Source organism: Gymnoscopelus braueri (assembly GCF_963280865.1).
Source record: "Gymnoscopelus braueri genome assembly, chromosome: 10".
Lineage (NCBI taxonomy): Eukaryota > Metazoa > Chordata > Actinopteri > Myctophiformes > Myctophidae > Gymnoscopelus > Gymnoscopelus braueri.
This window is the reverse complement of record NC_137611.1, coordinates 17624095-17644654: the sequence shown is the minus strand read 5'-3', so window position 1 is coordinate 17644654 and position 20560 is coordinate 17624095. Positions and strand designations below refer to the sequence as shown.

The window sequence follows — 20560 nt, the reverse complement described above, 5'->3', positions numbered from 1 at the left end:
CCAAGGACAGGTGTTTTTGATGAATCTAACATGTTAAAAATGTTGTTTGAAGTTACTATGGGTTTGTATTGGAAGGGATCGTGTCTGATAAAATGAATATCAAATATCTAAATACTGAATTAAGCAACTTAAAAAAACAGTCCGGGGTGCTCCCAAAAGCCTGAGTAGATGATAAAATGTTTTTTTTTTTTTTTTTTAAGTGAAATATCCCTTTAATCTCACAAACCGCTGTACCGACCAGAATGACATTTCTTGTGCACACTGCCAGTAGGCCACAGATGTACCTCCACTACTGTCACAGACAGATAGATAGATCTATATCTATTATCTATCTATTTATCGATCTATCGATTGGCCACACTGTAAATACAACCCACAGATTACTTGGCAATGTGACTAGGCCTGTATCTTTGTGATGTGTACCTGTGTGTGCATTGTAGTGTCCGCCATCATTGACAAGAATTCTGTTGAAGCGGACGGTTCCAAAGTCTCCAGAGAAGGGTTGCTGGGTAAGGCCAACGGAGAATGAAAATGGATCTGCCAGTGCACTGTTGTCCACTGATACTACAACACACAGTGCAGAGAATATAGGAATAATTATAACATGCATGGTCAAAGGAACATTAAATATTAAGTATTTACAGGAAATAACTTGTGATCTTAGAATCAGGACAAACCGACATAGGTTTCTAATTTTAACCCATTAAGAGCGGGAAAGCCTATACAATTGTTATACCTTTAAAACCGGGAAAGCATCTGTGTCATTTTAGATGTTGCTATGTGTATAGCAACAGGAAGGACGTTTTTTTTTAATGAAATCGGCCTCAGGTCTAAATGGGTTAAGGAGTCTCTTTTTAAAAATACTGCACAATACTCCTTTTAGATTATTTCTTGAACAACTATAAACATAATTCATAGCAATAACTGTGGATTGTTGTCGCTGTCGGGTGGAAACATGTCCAAAATGTAAAAATAAGACAGATCCAATGTAGTACTTATTTAGTCACAAGCTCTTATTAATACTTTTCCAGACAGGCAAACTTGTAGCTTTTCAGCTACAAAAGACGTTTTGAATCCAAATAGGGCAATTGTGTGACACCTGATCTGAAAAAAACCAACATGTTGTCACCTTTTGCACCTCTGGACTGTTTGCATGCCTGTTTTCATTGATTAAATATTCAGCGAGATGATTCACCTGGAGACGGCATTGGGACGTGATGCAACGTCGGGTTCCATGAGACTTTAGCTGCAGCGGGAACTAATGGCACAAATGGAGAAGTGTTACTTTTTAATTTTTTACCTCACAAGCTGCCCTACGTGGTGCCACCGTAATGATAACACCTCTATTTTTAAAGGGTGTTTCATTCATGCAGTATTTACAAGTTACAACCCACATTCTCTGGCATCATGTCATGGAGGACATGCAGTATAACACGTTTAACATCTGTGTGAAAAACAAGACATTCTTTTACAGCACTGGTTCTAAATGTCGGGTCCGGGGACCCCCCCAGCGGTCCTTCAGGAGGCTGCAGGGGGTCACCTGGATAGTTAGGTAGTAAATGGACACGTATGGGTCTGTAACTCAGAGAGGTGTACGAATGGATGCATTTGTGCACTCTCAGAGTTAAATTAACTCTGAGGATTTTACAGTGTATATAGGGGTCCCGGACATAAATGGCAGTGCCTTACAACAGTGGTTCTCAACCTGTGGGTCCCACATGATGGGGGGGGGGGGTGTAAGATGACAGTAAAGTGACAATTTAAGGACTTTTAAGACCTTTTTAATATCTTAAAATAAAAGAAGGGAAAAAGGGGGAAATTAAATGAAAAAAGACCATTACTGTATCAAAAGTAATCAACACACTATACTATAAAAACTGCCAAAAAAAATCCGTCAAACATTGGCCAAATTGTCAAATAATATAAGAAAGGGGCAGAAATTGTGAAAATAGCTGTGGATCAGCTATTTTCACAATTGTGAGCTTGTAGATCGGCTATTTTCACAATATTTATCTAGAGTCAAACAAAATGGAATGCCTCAACTCCTATCCAAGTGCTTGTCAGGGTGGGGGGTCCCCCAGTTCAAATATGATTTTTTTGGGGGGTCGCGTCCTGAAAAGGTTGAGAACCACTGCCTTTACAAGGTCAAACCTGCAGATACCTCCTCTTGCACCAGTTACTTGTTCTATAACCTCCCACTCCACATGATCTGCCTAACCAAATGCACCCAATTTGTACCCAATCTGCCTAACAAAATGCACCCATCTGCCTGACCAAATGCACCTAATCTGCCAAACCAAATGCACCCAATCTGCCTAACCAAATGCCCCCGGTCTTTAACCATCTCCTAGTGCCACGCGTTAGCAGCATTACAGTTTGACAATGAACGAGAATGAAAGACCCTGTGCAGTGTGCACTATTGATTTAACTCGAGAAAATAAAATTGGCACCTGGGATGATCTTGGATCTGAGAGACACGGGCTGCACAGGAGGATACCCTGTAAAATGAAGGAAATGGATAACGTGAAATGATGACAAACATAAACACATTTTATTTGACATGTATTGTGCCACCTGGCAGAAGAAATTCGATAAGAGTTCAGCTGAGTATTGGACGAACAACAGCGGAACAATACTGTTGCCTAGTGACTGCGCTTGCCTGAGGTAATATTGTTTTGTCTGCCCCTCTGGACCCAGTCTACAGTCTAAACACTGTGGGCCACATTCTCAGACTGGATATAAATTAAGCCAGGAGTGGTGGGGCTTGATCTTGTATAGATAATGAAGGCTTTCAAAAGAAGAGAGACTTTCTGATAAACAAAACCTTTATACTTTGGAGTCCCTAATTTGATCATCAAGACTTAATCAGTCTCACGTGTGGACGGCAACAGCTCCTATAAGACTGTAAATGGACCACATTGTATTTTCTAGTGGAACTGGATTGGAATAACACTAACCACTCACAGCTCATATCAGAGAGCGTATAAAAAGTCACATTGAAGTCATTACTAAAGTCCACAATCAGTTGAAACAAATGATTCTGTCCCTGTCGTATTGCAACTCTAAACTGTCAGTTGTTGTGATTCAGGACGCTGTATTGCTCTTTATTGCTTCTGTTGCTGCTAGACAAAACAAAGAGAAAGCCATTGCACTGGCTTCTAGTTTAATTTAGAAGTGATTTTAAAGTCTCCCTACTTGTATGTCAAATGTTGAATGGCCTAGAAGCACTCTCCTATATGTCAGAACATCTGTCATGTTATGTTACACTCTGTGGAAGGAGATCTTATACAGAGGGTTTAACCCATTAAGAACGGGAAAGTATCTGTGTCACTTTTAGATTTCTTCGCTATTCAAAAATAGCAGATCTACAAGCTCATAGCGTGGCACCGAGTGCTGCGCTATGAGCTTGTAGATCTGTAGATTGGACATTTTTGCAAATCTTTGAATATATATATTTTTTTAAACTACATTTGTAACTAAAAAATTTGATTCTGGGGGTCCCTGGAATGTCAAGGACCCCCAAAATGATATGTTTTCGGCCACGGACCCCCACCTCAAAATATGTTGTTCCAGGAACACCCCCCCCTCCCCCCCACACCCCAGGAGCAAAGATTTGAGTTAAAAATGTTCCCTTTAAAACAACACTTTTTCACGATTTTTCAAAAATAGAAGATCTACAAGCTTTGTACTTTGGCAATTTTTTATATAGCCAACATATGAAAATAATGGTTAAAGTGGTTACACAGATGCGTTCCCGGTCTTAAAGGGTTAATGAATACACCCCCCAAAGCATTTGTAAGACGAATGCTTACGAATGTAAGACGAAAGCATATTATTATCACATATTATGCCCCTGAATAATAGATGACTCTGCCCATAAAATATTACAGAAGCAGACTTGGACAGAATAGTCATTTCTTTTGTCTCGGATATGTGGGCTCTTTGCCCCCTGGGGCCAGGGTCCTTATCCCAGCTGGGTGTTAACCTCACCCAGACACAAATAGCTGTTTGAGTCATGTAGCGTGTGCGTCATCGCTGGCTAACTAACTACTCACCTGGAGCTCCAGCGAACCCTTGGAAAGGCACGGATGACCTGTCCTCAGAGCCCCTCCGCACGGTCACTCTGCGCATGTACCCGGGAGGCCCAGCCTCACCGGTCTCTAACACCGGCCTTCTGGGGACCACGGGCAGGGTTGGCTGTCGGGGGTTGGAGGGGACCAGAGTCAGGGTGGGCTGTCGGGGGCTGGAGGGGACCTGCAGAGTCAGGGTGGGCTGTCGGGGGCTGGAGGGGTGGCCGGGCTGGACGGGGCTGGAGGGCTGCCTGGCCGGCTGGCGGGGGCTGGAGGGCTGATGAGGGATGATGAAGGGAATGTGGATCTGGGGAATGTGCGTGACTCTGGGTCTGGTCTGGGTCGAGTCCGGCACAGAGCCAGGCCTCTCCGGTCTCAAGGTCATTCCTTTTGAGAGAGAGAGAGAGAGAGAGAGAGAGAGAGAGAGACAGACAGGGAGAGGCCATTTAACAGCGTGAAATGATTATTGCCTCGACAGATGCCACCATCCATTGCAACATAAACACGTACAGAAACTCCGTAACAGCACAACAAGCAGACGCCTGCGATTTTACAACGTGCTCATAAATCGCTCTTCTTGTGTATTCATGAACCACATCTTCCCTCACGCTTGTTAATAATTCCCATTTAATGGCGCGAATTTAAGATGTTGGTCCAACATTAGCCTTGACTCATGCTGACTCCTAAAGCCGTTTTTCATTATTATTCTTCCTTGAGGGTGTGACTTTAAAAAGAAAAGAAAAAAAAGGATTCTTGGACCCACAAGGGACCTTCTCCAAGTAAAGCACTGGGCTGCATGCCAGGATTCCCCCTGAGGGCACAGACATTACCTGAGCCTGTAGATATGCTGTGAGGGACAGACAACAAATAGCATTAACAGAACCGGCATTGTGTCAGCCATCAGCCCTCCCAGCTAGGTGTTACACTGATTGCATCAGCTGATATAATATGTAGTGATAGGAAGAGTTGCAGTCGAGTGCAGTGGTTCCCAAACTTTTTTAACTCAAGACCCAAAAGAAAAATGTGACGTTTGCCCGGGACCCAAACTAGTGAAAATAGCAGGTCTACAAGCCCGCAATGCGTCGCGAGCTTGTAGATCTGCTATTTTCACTTTCACTTCTTTTTTTATGGAAATGATTAGATATTTTTTAATGTTATTTATGAAAAGTACCACTATCCTCACGGCCCACCAGTTTGTCCCGGCCCACAGGTTTTGTGCATGGGATTAAAATAGCTCTAAACAAGTTGTCTTGTTGTCTTGGGCCAGACTGAGTACTAACTAATCTTACTGCCTGCATGTGACAAGACTATAGTAGCCTGATACATAGAACCAGATAATGGAGTTCCTATTTGTTGGAGAGAATCAAATACTTTGTTGCTTAAGGTCACATCCTAAACTTAGATCATAACCTAATTTCTCTAAAACTATGACATAATGTGAATAATTGTAATATAATGGTAATAATAGCCATATATATTTTAACTATACTTCCACACATTCAAGTAGCCTATGCATTGGAATCAACAATTTGATGACATGTACTCCAAAATAACTCAAAAGTAATCGGATGGGATTTCTGTGGGATGATTACATTGGCGATTATAATTTTGAAAGTTGAAAAGTTGTAGTTTTGGAAGTCATCTTCCACAATATGGTCATGTGGTTATAAAATACAAGCGGGCGCCCTTCCCCGCTCATCAAATACAGCATTATCAACCATTAAGAGGCCTCCTTCCTTCATGTTGTAGTAGGGGATGCCACAAACCTCCCATAAACCCCAGTTGTAATCAAAAACAAATTAGACCCAGCAGTCATTCTCTACACGGGAATCTGAGACATCAACTTCATTTCCTCAACCATGTCTGCAGCATCGGGACACGATGAGTGCCTATTTCCCCCGAGCTTCTCAGCTTGTATTCTCACTATGGGGGCAACCACAGTCTCTAAACACACAGTCTGTCTGCATGGTGTGCACGTGCAGTGATGGAAGAAGTACTCACAGTTTTTTAGTTAAGTAATAGTATCATTACTGCAATGTGGAAATACTCATGTCACATGTAAAAGTCCGGAATTAAAAAATTTAAAAAAATGTACAAACGTATTGGTATCAAAATGTACTTAAAGTACCAAAAGTAGAAAGTACTCATTGTGCAAGATGTCCAATTTCACAACTTTTCAAATGTGTTTGTAAATAGCAGAGTGAGCTTGTAGATCGGCTATTTACAAATGGCCGAAAGGTATATAGGGGCTGAAGTGGTTAATGAATGTTGTGTAATAAAAATACAAAGTAAATAGTAACTAAAGTTTTCAAATAATTTTTGTGGAGTAAAGGTATAATATTTGCCTCTGAGATGTAGTGGAGTAGAAGTAAAAGTACTGAACATCGTAAATACTCCAGTAAAGTAAAAAATACCTCAAACTTTTACTTAAGTACAGTACTTGAGTAAATGTACTTAGTTACTTTACACCACTGAGGGGAAGCATACACACAAGGGACAGATATGAAGATACACAACTGAACAGAAAGATAGATACCGACCCACACAGGCAAGACTGAGTGACTATTGCACACTTACTGTACACACCCACAGGTATGCGCAGGCGCACACACACACACACACACACACACACACACACACACACACACACACACACACACACACACACACACACACACACACACACACACACACACACACACACACACACACACACACACACACACACACACACACACACCACACACACACACACACACACACACACACACACACACACACACACACACAGCAGTGTCGTAACCAAGGGCATCACCAAAAGCAGATGTTATTGGTTCAAACAAGCATTGAGTCACTGCAGTGGGGGGTGGGGACCCATTAGTCACTGTCGCATCCCAGGATTTGGTGTGACAGGCACCGTATGAGTGTAAAGTAGGGGAGACAGATGTGTCTGAATCACAGAGGAACACTGTATACAGAACAGGGAAGATTATAAGGACAGGCTATAGAGAATGCTGTCACGTAAGGTGTTGAGGTGGTTACATTACTGCCCATAATGGTGCATATTCCCATGTATATTTTTGTTTGTCTTACAGTGCACCAGTGGTGGAAAAAGTACTCAGATATTTTACTTAAGTAAAAGTAGCAATACCACAATATAAAAATACTCTAGTTACAAGTAAAAGCCCTGTGTTCAAAATGTTACTTGAGTAAAAGTGCAAAAGTATTGGCATCAAAATATACTTACTGTACCAAAAGTAAAAGTACTAAAATGTTTGAAAATAGCCGATCTACAAGCTCACAACGCGTCGCGATGCGGCGCGTTGTGAGCTTGTAGATCGGCTATTTTCAAATAGCCTATGTATAAAAATAAAATAGGCATAAAGTGGTTATAGTATGTTTTATAATATAATAATTAATATCTGCAAAGTAACTAGTAACTGAGGTTTTCGAATAATTGCAGTGGAGTAAAAGTACAATATTTGCCTCTGAGATGTAGTGGAGTAGAAGTAAAAGTATTGAAAATTGGAAATACTCCAGTAAAGTAAACATACCTCCAAATTGTTCTCAAGTACAGTACTGGAGTAAATGTACTTAGTTACGTTACACCACTGCAGTGCACACATCCAAATCTGGACACAAACGTATTGACAATAACACTCACACGCACACGGCCAAACCTAGATATCCCCCAACGACGTTAACGTTGTTGAAAATGTACAATGAATGGCTGTTTCTCATTGTGTCTCTGTGTTCCATTCTGCTCTGAAGACTTCCAGATGGGCTCTGGGGGCCACAGCTCTAGGGCCACGGGCCCAGATGGAAACACCTCACCTCACACCTCCAGTCACTCTGCATAATCTCTCTAGGGCGTGTTGGGAGTCAAAGTTCTCCCCTCATAATTCCAGTGTTGACTGGATATACGCGCTACCTTGGGAGCGGATGTCAATACGACTTTCCGTTCCTTCCCAGCAGTGGTGCTGAGTATTAAATACTCAGATTTTGGGCTTAGGTAAAAGTAGCTGCATTCAAAATCAAATTCAAAAGTCAAAGTACAAAAGTAGCATCAGAATATACTTACAGTAGCAAACATAATAGTACTCATTATACACATTTCCCATTTCAGAATCATGTATTATGTAAAGTAAATGTTATTAGAGTAATTACTAACCACTTAAACCCTATTTCATACTTAAGCTATTCGAACAAAGTCAATCTACTAACAGTAACTCACAACGCAGTAGATCGTGACATGTTATTATTGATTCATAATTTGCTTAATTAAGATAATAATTGATTATCTAAATCTGCAAAGTAACTAGTACTAAAGCTGTCAAATAAATGTAGAGGAATAAAAACAAGGACAATTGCATTGCCTTCTAAAGCTTTCTAAATAGAAATACTCAAGTAAAGTAAAAAGTACTTGAGTAAATGTACTTAGTTACTTTACACCACTGACTCACAACAGCCTCCTTCCAATCCAGCACACTGACTTCAAATAGCCTTTGAAGTCTTGTGTAGCTCTGCCTGATCACTGAAGACAGTTCATCTTACTGTTCTGTCCATCTCTGTAAAGTAAGGTTTGTACACGATCAATCACAAAGCACTGATCCGTGAAACCAAACCCCATATTCTAGAGTTAATACTACCATACTAACAGCTCCCCCCTCCTCTCTATCTCTATCGCTCTCTCACTCTGTGGGTTTGGCTGTGCATCCACGCTAAGGAGACAGGAAAGGAGAGAAGGACAAGACCTCTGGCATTCTCGGAAGGAGAGATTTCAATCAGCGGAAAGAGTCTGTTGCAGGGAGAGAGACAGACAGATAGACAGACAGACTGAGAAGGAGAGCAAAGAGGGAAAGGAGCGAGCGATTTGAGCTGGAAAGGCTTCACCTCCAAAAAAAAGGGTTGAAGAATAGTCGGGGACCTCTATGGGAAAGGTCAACTCCACAGCAGTGGAAGCACATATGATATTCCTCAGGATTTGGATTAGCGAGTGCCAGAGCAAGCAAGTATCTGTTCCAGCAAAATGCTCGGCCACCCCTCTGAGAGAACAAGAAGTTTCTACATTTTAGTAAAGCAGACTCTACATTCATTTTGGGATATAAAATTGCTAATAAATGTTCCTTGCTCAGTATTTCTACAAGACAGATAATTGCATGGTCCGTAGCGTTCCCACAGTGAAGGTGAATATCTCATTTTTAGACTGAGCTCTTTCGCACAGCATTTAATAACATATGTCTGCAGCCTTCATTAACATAGTCTGGTACATCTAAAGAATTTGTCCTTCGGCCCAATTTCAAAATGGCCTGAATCCATTGATACAGGCTTTTAATGAGGCAAATATACAACTGCAACTCCCTTTGGGAGAGATGTGGTCGTGGGAAACCAACGCACCCGGGACTCAGCGGGCAATGCTCTTCTCTGGGTTCCACAGCAGCTGCTGCTGGATGACTCGATGCCAACATTTTGCAACTTATTTCTCGTCCGTCGCAATGAGTAAGGCCACAGCTATTCCGCATAAATCTTTCAGTTATGTTGTAACAACAGCTCATCTGTTTGCAGCCTCATGTGACCGTGAGGGAGAACAGGGTCGATCAACACAGAAAGGAAACATTTCGGTCTATGTTCTCACCACCACACCCATGGAACTGGGATTTTTCACGTGAGGTTTTATATCTATTCAGAGACTATTTCTCGTTTCCTCCGGTAAAAAGCACAAGCGACCCTCATGCTACCCCTGTCACATTGTCCTTACTCCCTCTCTCATGGGGCTTTAGTGAACAGACTTGAATAGTAGACTATTGGCAGCATGATGACGGTTTCTCCACAAAAAAACATCCACTTTGTAGAAATGAAACCATTTTGGGAGTCAGTTTCATCGTTTATTATAAGGCACCGTCAGACACTGATCTCCATCCTGCTGAAGTGTGGCCAGTTCTTTCCTACTAATTTATTGTTGTGTGGAAGTGAGGTTCTAGATTCAGTGTTAAGTAATGAAACTTTATATCACCGCTTGGAAAAGTTCTACCCACTTGTCTTTCAACGAAGCAGGGTGGTGGTGGGGTAACCCCAGGCCTTTATACACTCTGTCACTCCACACCCATCATTCAACCTCCCCACCCATGCCCCTCCATCCCTTTTTTTTAATTCCATTCCTTCTTTCATACCATAGTTTTTTTTTTGGGGTTTTGCGCTGTTAAACAAAAGGGAGGAACCGGGGACGGGGGCCCCACTCGTGACATCACAGCTGAGGGGCAGCAGAAGCATCTGGTCCTGGGTGTGGAGCCCTGCTTCACTCCTCTCCATCAGGAGCCTGGCTCCAGCCGTGAGTCAGGGTTCTTAATGAAGACCAGACTCCTCACATCAGGCTGAGGTCACCCTACGGGAACCTCAGGAGAATGGTGTGGATATGGGGGGGGGGGGGGGGCGGTGTGTACTAAACTCTGTCTGTGTGTGTGTGTGTGTGTTTGTTTTGGTGGAACTGCGGTTGAGGGCTCATTCGGTTCTGTTATGAGTGGGAAAACTAGGCCGTGACGCGCAAAGGAAGACCACACAACTAAAGCAAGTGGGAAAGATAGCATACTGCACTGCAACTTCCTAACATCAACATATGGGAGTGATAAAAAGCAAGAAACAGAGTGAGTAAATCATTATCATTGAGGGGCCGAGAGTGGCAGAAAATTATGTATAACCAAACCTGCATTTTGACACAAATTCAGGAGTTTTCAGTTATGGACTCCTGCAGCCTGGATACTGAATGACGTATGGCAGACATGCAAAGCACAGTGAATTCACCATGTCCCCCCTTTTCTGTGGATATACCCCACGGCCATATGTGGTATTTGATCCCCTCGTCTCAACCTCCCATGTAAACCAGCACTATGTGGGGGATTAATCTCAGGAAAGAGCACCTACAATTCCCTGCCATGAGCGGATATATATACTAGCCTGGATATACCGGGTCACTCACAACATCCAATATGTTATGAATTACATGGATATCACTCTATCATTTTGGTGTTTACACAGATGTTTGTCACACAGGATAAAGTATATATAGTAAGCTGAGAAGGAAGCTGAAAGGTTTCATTTTCAATTCTCCTTCACTTAATTTCCTGTTATGTTACTAGTTGGGAAATCTTAAATTAACCACTTAAACCCCAGCATCCGTATTGTGGGGATGGCTTTCGCGGAAAATAGCAGATCGACAAGCTCCCAACGCGCCGCAGCTTGACGATCTGCTATTTTAAGCGAAGGCTTTCCTCACAATAACAGAAAACGGAAAAGACACTAGTAGCCTATGGAGCCCTGAGGGACTCCGCTCAACCATATGGGGTTTAAATGGTTAACTGCAGAATAAGGAAGAGCCACATAATGCCATATCCTGTTATGGTCTAATTGTATAGTATAGTATATAGTATAATCTCATTACTGTAAAATATGATGTGGCCACAATCATATAGAGACACTTCTTGGCCCTCAGAACGGGTGGAATCATCACCCTTCACTGCACAGTAGCGTTGTTTGCTTAACGCCTGACCTCTCGTTTTTATTATAGCCTCCTCATGAGCCAATTTGCACAATACAATGAGGAGATTGTGTGCACATCTTATACCTTTAATTAGGCCAGGTGCTGGATAAAGAGGTAGAAATCAAAGAGAGGTAAAATATCCCCACGCCGAATTATAGCTCCCAAACAAATGTATTTCAAGGGCAACGTTTCAACCATGTAGGTCTTCATCAGGCAAATTAGAGCCCTGTTTACAATCGCCAGTGAAGAAACATCTACTATAGTCCATTCACCCCAATGTGGATATGGCTTTTACCTTATATAACAAATGCAAATGGCACGGCCACCGGGTGCTCTTTCTTGAATTTGTACGGTAACTAAAACCAACAAGAGACTTAATCTTCAAGCGGTGTGAGTGACCTACTGTGGAAAGTGGAATTTACTGACCTTATAGCCAGATAGAAGATGACTGAATGTACTGTAGGTAGGTGCCTCTGCTGCTGCCTGTCACTGTCTGTGCCACTATGCTGCATATACTATAGGTCTACTAAAGGCTTTTGATATCGCTGTTCTATGGGGACCAAAGACTTGGTGGAAATGAATCATTCATGTTCAAGTACTCTTTTGTTGCTATTGAATTTCAATCATGTGAACCTAAAGTAGTGGGCCATTAACAACAATTCTGTCACAATTGAGACAACAAAGAACTGTCTGTCACAGCTGTCACCACACAGAAGACACAGATTCACATGAACACAATCATTTGGCAACACCTGTGTATTCCTCTTGGTCAGAATTTCTCTCTCTCTATCTCTATCTCTCTCTCTAGTGCCATTTCCTCATTTATAATCATCTGCTATTTTCCTTAACAACATGTGACTGCTGTTCAAGCTAGAGGTTTTGAACTCTGACATAATGCATTGCACTGGACTTCTATAGTGCTTTAAGAGATGCTCTCATTTCTCAGTTTCTATTCGGCTCAGTTGGTTTCAGAATGGTGTGTTGGTGGTGAGAGGTCTCTACTGTACAGAAAGTGTAGGCAGGGCCTCATGGGACCACCACTGACCTCCGGTGCACATGACCGTGAACCCTGGCCACTCTCTAGCACACGCTGTTAAATATTAATGCAAGTGTCATAAGACATTTTTCAACTCTGAGTCAATGTCTCAGGCGGCCCAAGGCAATTTCTCTCATTATCGTCAATAACGTCACGCCAGACTGTCAGTGATGTCACCAAAGCATGACAACATCAGGGTGTAACTCACCTGGCTCTTTGGTGCTGATGTCTTTCAGAACATGCTTGGCCATTGCTGAGAGCTGTGCCTGGAAGCTCTGCAGTGAATTCTGCACTGAGCTGATGTCACCAGTCTGAGTTCCCAAGGTGGCATTCATCCTGTGCACATGGTCCCACAAGTCTTTCAGTCCTTGGACATTACCAGAAACCCCATCTGAACTTCCTCCCACCTCTTCGAGTCTTGTCAGGCGTCTGTCTACAGCAGAAATACCATTCAAGACATTTTGGGTGTTTTCCTTACATTGACCCAGTTCAATTGACATCTGGTTATTGAGGGTTTCTAGCCTGTCCCTTAGTCCATCCAACTGTCTGTTGGTGAATTCTGTCTGACTGCCGGGTAAAGTGCCTGATGCTGCCCCGTGCTCGCTCCCTGGGGTGCCCGGGGGGCAGTGCAGAGGAGCACATGTGGAGTTAATTTTATGTAGATCCTGGGTGTACTTGTTCAGAGAGTCACCTAACACATTAACGGTTCCAGCCAGACCAATCACATTCTCTTGGAGATTAATCAATCCTTTCTTGAAGTCCTCCATGCTCTGGGTACTTTTCTGATGTCCAGCTACCTGCCTATTGATAATGTCCTCTAGTTTCCTGAGCTTGTCTGAGTTAGCACTGACATCAGTGTTTAGAACATCCAAGTTGGTCCTGCACAGTTGCACATCCTTCACAATGTTTTCTAAACCGGCAGATGGCGTGGATGAACTAACGGAACCTACAGAATCCCCTGAACCAGAGCCTGAACATCCTGCAGAGCACATCTCTCCAACAGCATTGACTTTATCATCCAAGCCTTGGATGAGGAACTTGTTGTTGTTGACCTCTGTCTGGATGGCATCCATGGAGTCGCCAAACATGCCAGGGAAGGAGTTGTTGCTAATTTCTACCAGCATGGTGGTGAACTGGTCTTCCATGTTGGTCAGACGCTCATCCAGTAGCTTCCGAAGTGATTCCGTCTCATCTGCAATCGCACGGGTGAGCTTCTCCTCGATATAGAAGCAGTGGAGCTCTGCATTTTGCTCTGTAATATTGAGGCGCGCTTCTAACTCCTCGATCATGAGGATGTAATCGTTGTCGTTGTCCTCCTGAGGTCCTCCAGACAGGTGGGCCAGCTCATTGTCTATGCGGACATTTAGAATCCGGTGAGCTTCTGCAATTCGGTCAATCTCACGCCACAGGTCTTTATGGTCACCGTCGTGGTCCTCTTCCAGTTTAGTGGGACCAGTCTGCCTTTCAGTCCGTGCAGGTCCATCTGCAGCAGCCATGTCCAGACGCAGTGCTCGGATCTCCTTCCTCAAGTCTGCCTCCTTAGTGTTCACCAGCGTGGTCAGGCTGGCCAGGTTTTGGTCCTGGCCCTCTTCACAGGTCTTCTGCAAAGTCTGGATCCTGTCATTGCAGGAGTTCTGTAGCTTGGCCATCCTCTCATCCATATTTTGATTCACGTCCGTTGTTAGCTTCTCAAATTTGTCATCGATGTAGGTCTGTAGAACATCAAGGTCGGTTGGAACGCCCTCCCCCACAGCTTGATTCTGAGCTTGTGATGCGTCCATCAGCAGGCGGATCTGCCCCTCGTGGCTAGTCACTGTTCCTTTTAGTTCTTCCATGGCCTCATCCTTACTCTTCAAGGCCTCGTTCATGTCATCCAACCTGGCCATCATCTTTTCTATACCCCTTTCTCCAGCTACTCCACCTCTGGTGGCCTGATGACCATCCAGCATGGCTCTGCTCTCTTCTGTGCCTGTAGCTGAGGTGCTGTCTGGTGGACGCATGTTGTTGAGTAGAGTGACCAGCAACTTGTTGGTGTCCTCCTGGAGGTCAGTGCGGAGGTTGGCAGTTAGCCCTGTCAAGGCGGCCTGCAGGTCCTGAACTGTCTGAGATAGGCGCTGGACTTCGCTCTCAAGAACAAGAACCTTGTCTGTCCCACCATGCCTCGCCTCCTGGTGCCCTGTCTCTCTCCGCTCTGGCCCTGTAATCCAAAATAGATAAACAAAACCACTTGTCAAGCAGTTTACTGATGAACAGGAACAATTCAGTTCAAATTCAATTCATAAGATTATTGTGCCAATTTAGTCACTTTCAACCTGGTATATTTAGGGCAAGTGTTTATTGTCAAAATGTTTCAAACATTTATCATGAATTTAAAAATGTAAATAAATCTAAAATAAGTAAAAAATAGCTAAAATACAAGCTCACATTGTGCAGTGAGCATCTAGATGAGATAAGCCATATCATAACAGGGGAGCGCAGCTAGAGGATATGACTATTTGGGGACCTTGGCATGGAAAGGTTTAGGAACCCCTGTCCTACAGTGTGTAGTAACACAGCAATCAATTGCACATATCAGGTACTCCAATCTCAAAGGCAAATTTTAATTAAAAAATAAAAAACAGAATGAAAAGCCCTGGTACATTTAACGGTACAATTGATATCTTACTCTGTGAGTGCCTGGTGGTCTGCCCAGGGATTGGCTGGTGGTGAGGCTGTGTTCCTTGTACTCTCTGTCGATTGGGGGTTGGTTTTAAATCCTTACAGTCTGGACCTTGGTGACCAGGGCAGCATCTCCACTCCAACTCTGTGACTGTCTTGAAGGCAACCTTGTATGTCGGTCGAAAACGCGTTTGGTACCTGGGACGAGAAGGACACCCAGTGTTCGATTAGTTTAATCATTATACGGTTAATAGAAACGTATATTAATCAACTAATAAAAAATACCATAATATTTCACATGACATGCATCAATGTGAAATTGCTAGTACTGTCATATGGCAAAAAGAATCAATAAAAGTTGCTCATGTGTGCTTTAGTTACTTTATTTTATTTTTGTAGCACATTATCATGAACATTTCAACCTTCTTGCCAAGGCAAACTGTTTCCAGGAGAAACAATAGATGACATCACGTCCTTGAAAGCAAAGGGTCGTGTAGCATCTGGAACACTGATTATGCCTGAAAAACTCTCCATCCCTGCATAGTCCTCAAATGGCCTCTTGTCAGATAACACTATCTTGAGGGACCTGACAAAAGGGGAATTCACAAATCAGATCCCCAAAGTCAGTGTGAACTGCACACAGTGGTGGGCAGTAACGAAGTACAAGTATTTTGGGATGCTTGTGACTTTCACTCTCTCTACATTTCAAAGACAAATGTTGTGCTTTTGACTTCGAGTTTTGACTACATTTCTAGGAAGGGGAAAAAGTACAAAATAACCACTTATGCCCTGTTTCAAATAGTGAAAATAGCAGGCTGTCGAGTGTCTATAGTATAGACGCTCGACAGCGTAGTAGTATAGTCTATATACACTCGACTATAGGAACACAATTGGCATGTGTTCGGGGGAGAGTAATCTCTCAAGAACAGATTCTGCTCTGCGTTTGAATCTGTCGGTAGCCGTGTTGACAACCCGTGCGCATTGGTTTCAAGTGGGCGTGCCTTCAGATCAGGAAGCAGGCCGCGATATCACTGCATGTACTCCTACGGGCTGGGGGGGCACATGACAGCAGGGAGTGTTGGGTGGGAGGAGTAGGATGAAGGCTCTACTACGTCCTCCCAGTGGAGGCTCCTCACTGGCAGGTGAGTCATTCGGAACAGGAGTGACAACACACAAAATGTGTGTGTGGAGGAATTAATTGGCATAACGACTGGGGAGTAAAACGGATAAAAAGCACACTAAACAAATTCAGGAAAACATTTAAATATCGGATCTACAAGCTCCCAACAATTTTTGAAAATGTCAACATTTTCATATGCACTGATATTAAAAAGAAAATATATTTTGTAGTTTGTACTTGACTTAACTAGGCCATTTTTAAAAGCAAGTGCTCAGTACTTTAACTCAAGTACAGTTTTGACTGAGCAACTTTCACTTGTAGCTGAGTAATATTTGACCAGGAGTACTGTCTACTTTGACTCAAGTACTGGGGTTGAGTACTTTGGTCCACCACTGCAGATAACACTGTCCTGTCTTGATGAATCTGGCAAAAGGGGATCTGGATGTACTAAGTCAGTGTGCACTGCACAGCTGCATAGCATCGCACCAAGCTCTACATTTTTATAAATATTGAACCATGAAAAATATTAACAAGAGCTTGTAATGAACTACATTGGATCCATTGGAACACAGTTTTTCTTTCTTTCTTCCATTTCCTGAAAAGTTACAGTTTTGGACATACAAGATTTCCACAAAATAGCAACGGTATATGCGAGCTGAGTCCCAAATAAGGAGTTGTCACTGTCAATAGGAATCTTTTACACAGTCCAGAAAATCGTTTTTCACCATTCCCCTCTGCTCACAAGATCTCATAATTAAATTATAGCCTACTTAATATACAAGCTTGAGATTCCACTTAAAATTATATATTCTGCTGGGGGAGGAGGGTGATATGGCATGGTTTTGTTTGGTTTTATTGAAACAATCGTTTGCACATTAAACATAAATATATTTAACTGCAAAACACTGTATCAAAGTGCAGAATAACAACAACTCCTACTGATGTTATTGTCAGACCAGCTCTGATTAATGTTGTCGATTGTCCTTGACAACCACCAATTAACACCCTCCATCCCCCACATGGGAATCAACTGTTTAATTTCCCTCGAATATTGAGATACTATTGCGCAACAAAAGCCAAATTGTTATTACTTTGGCTTGAATCCTCCTCCAACAAAGATTTAGTATCATATTGACAGACCATTCTGAAAGATATATTAACGGGATGAGACAGGCTGTGGTCTCTGTGTGTGTGTGTGTGTGTGTGTGTGTGTGTGTGTGTGTGTGTGTGTGTGTGTGTGTGTGTGTGTGTGTGTGCGTGTGTGCGCGCGTGTGTGTGTGTGTGTGTGTGCGTGTGTGTGTGTGTGTGTGTGTGTGTGTGTGTGTGTGTGTGTGTGTGCGTGTGCGTGTGCGTGTGTGCACGAGCAGGTTTGGTTGCCATCTATAACCTAATCTTGTACCAGTGTTGCCATGTCCGCTTATTATAAGCGACTTTGGGCTTGTTTTTCTCTAAAGTTGCTTGTAAATACTGGTAGTTGCGGATTGCGTTTTTTTGGGCTTGTTAGGTGTAGTTGCTTATTTTGGGCTTGTTTCCAAAAAGTTGTTTAAACCCGTGGTTCTCAAACATTCTCATGTCAAAGACCCCCAAATTAATATGTAGGCTCATTGTCACAAAATATTTTCAGATGGGGATACACAGACAATTAGCCTACAGTAGGCTAATTGTCTGTGTATCCCCATCTGAAAATATTTTGTGCAAGGGACCCCCCATACCAGATTTGTGTTAAATGTTTCAAAAATATTTCAAATTTGTAACTTTTTTCCCCAAGATAAAAAAAAAATTAGCAGACCTTTGTGAGCTTGTAGATCGGCTATTTTCAAATAGCCGATCTACAAGATGTGTAGACCGATAGGTTTAAAGTGCTGTTTCCCTTCTTTTGTGCTTGTTTTCATAGACCTGGTTGCTTATGTATCTCACAAAATCTGGCAACACTGACCCATCCCCTCCCTCCCTGCCCATATTACACTTACGCCACTTGTGGCTCGCAGTCCGGCAGATAGGCAGGGCACGGGGTCATGACGGGCTCCTGGAAGCTCTCCACGCCTCCCTGGACAGTGCAGCTGACGTTCCTGTGCACCACAAAGGCACACCAGTTCCTGTGTGGAGGAGAGAGGAATAAGGTTTCAATTCCATTACATACCAGAACGCTCGCCCCAAAACACGCGCACCCCGGGGAAATGCAAATCCGGCGACCTAGGAACGGTCGCCACCATGGTATTCCTAAACGTAACCTCAGTAAAACTATACCTAAACCTTATTCCTAAACGTTACCTCAGTAAAACTATACCAAACCCTATTCCTAAATGTAACCCCAGTAAACTCCTAACCAGTGGTGGAAAGTAACTAAGTACATTTACTTAAGTACTGTACTTAAGTACAATTTTGAGGTATTTGTACTTTACTTGAGTATTTCCAATTTCCATTACTTTTACTTCTACTCCACTACATCTCAGAGGCAAATATTGTACTTTTACTCCACTACATTTACTTGAAAACTTTAGTTACTAGTTACTTTTCAGATGTAAATTATGATATAATGAAACATACATTAACCACTTTAGCCCTATTTTATACCTAGGCTATTTGAAAATAGCAGATCTACAAGCTCACAACGCGTCGCAGCGCGACGCGTTGTGAGCTTGTAGATCAGCTATTTTCAAATATTTAGTACTTTTACTTTTGATACTTTAAGTACATTTTGATGCCAATACTTTTGTACTTTTACTCAAGTACATTTTTTATTCTGGACTTTTACTTGTAACAGAGTATTTTTATATTGCAGTATTGGTACTTTTACTTAAGTAAAGAATTTGAGTACTTTTTCCACCACTGCTCCTAACCTTAGTTATTCCTAATTGTAACCTCAGTAAAACAAATACAAGAATCCGGGAAGAAAATGGGGGGCGAGCGTGTTTTGGGGCGAGTCTTCAGGGCTTTCAATTGAAGATAAAGCACAGAACCCACACGGATGTTGATGAAGCCTACATCATTCATAATAACTTTGTGCGTCATGCGTCGGTTGGGCGTTATTCAATCTTATGCTTGGCTATGGCCTAATCTCTTCAGAGACGGCCGGGTAAAAATATGTGCTAAAAAGGGAGCCGTGCGGTGCTAGACTATATATGTATCACATTTCGGTGATTAACTGAATCTTATCATCACATTTGGGGAGATGGACAGACTCGAGCCAAATTTAGACGGTCGTCATGACCCGATAAAGGCGCTGCTGCTAATATATCAAACATTTATAAGATACGATTGCCAATAATCTAGTCATTAACATTATAATGATGGGGGGGGGGGGGGGTACTATTTTCTCCAATCACTAATAGTGGACTGAAATATAATTTAATATAGGCTATAATATAAAAATTAACGGAATATCGGCCTAATAGTAATTAGCCAGTGGTGTAAAGTAACTTAGTACATTTACTCAAGTACAATTTTGAGGTGCTTTTTACTTGTAGGCTATTTCCAATTTTCTATACTTTTATTTCTACTCCACTACATCTCAGAGGCAAATATTGTTCTTTTTACTCCACTACAATTATTTGAAAACTTTAATTACTAGTTACTTTGTAGATTTTTACTATCATTACAAGACATAGATTAACCACTTAAGCTAAGATTTTTTACACATTTTGAACTTTTGTAATTTTTACTCAAGTAGATTAACAGAGTATCGCAGTAGGCCTACTGATACTTTTACTTAAGTAAAACATATGAGTAGCCTACTTCTTCCATCACTGCAATTAACTGTTAAGCGCATGTTGTCGAGAATCAACAAATACAAATTCGCCGGAGAAAACGGTCCTCATAAATAGACTCCTTACCTATTCCTATGTCTGTGCACCGCTCCTCCACTGTATGCGGACCCCTGGAATAAGCCATAGGACGGAGGAGCCCCGTAAGTAAACATAAAGTTCAAAAATAATAATGTAAAGATTGTCCACGGGCGCTCCATTATTCCCTGTATTTCACACTAAACAACGCTTTAAAATAAATAGCCTTTTAAACGAGGGAGAAAGCTACGCTGTCTGACATCATGTGCGCTATAAAGTTCCCCTGACTGATCAAACTCCAGCTGAAGTTTTTTTTTGGGGAAGTCCACAATAATCACTGCAACAACTCCCTTGGAATGA

The 20560-nt window shown here is 42.4% G+C and overlaps 1 protein-coding gene across 1 annotated transcript in view; it reads right to left on the bottom strand.

Annotated features, from left to right (window-relative positions):
* Nucleotides 1-20560, bottom strand: part of emilin2a (elastin microfibril interfacer 2a) — a 22753-nt gene extending 2193 nt beyond the window's left edge. Inside the window, exons 1-8 of the mRNA XM_080440128.1 lie at nt 20252-20560; nt 18389-18514; nt 15306-15496; nt 12849-14837; nt 4056-4457; nt 2451-2498; nt 1196-1258; nt 424-564 (exon numbers count right to left, since the gene is read on the bottom strand). Coding sequence (XP_080296254.1) covers nt 424-564; nt 1196-1258; nt 2451-2498; nt 4056-4457; nt 12849-14837; nt 15306-15496; nt 18389-18514; nt 20252-20382 — 3091 coding nt within the window. The 5' untranslated portion in view covers nt 20383-20560. The remainder of the gene's footprint in view (nt 1-423; nt 565-1195; nt 1259-2450; nt 2499-4055; nt 4458-12848; nt 14838-15305; nt 15497-18388; nt 18515-20251) is intronic.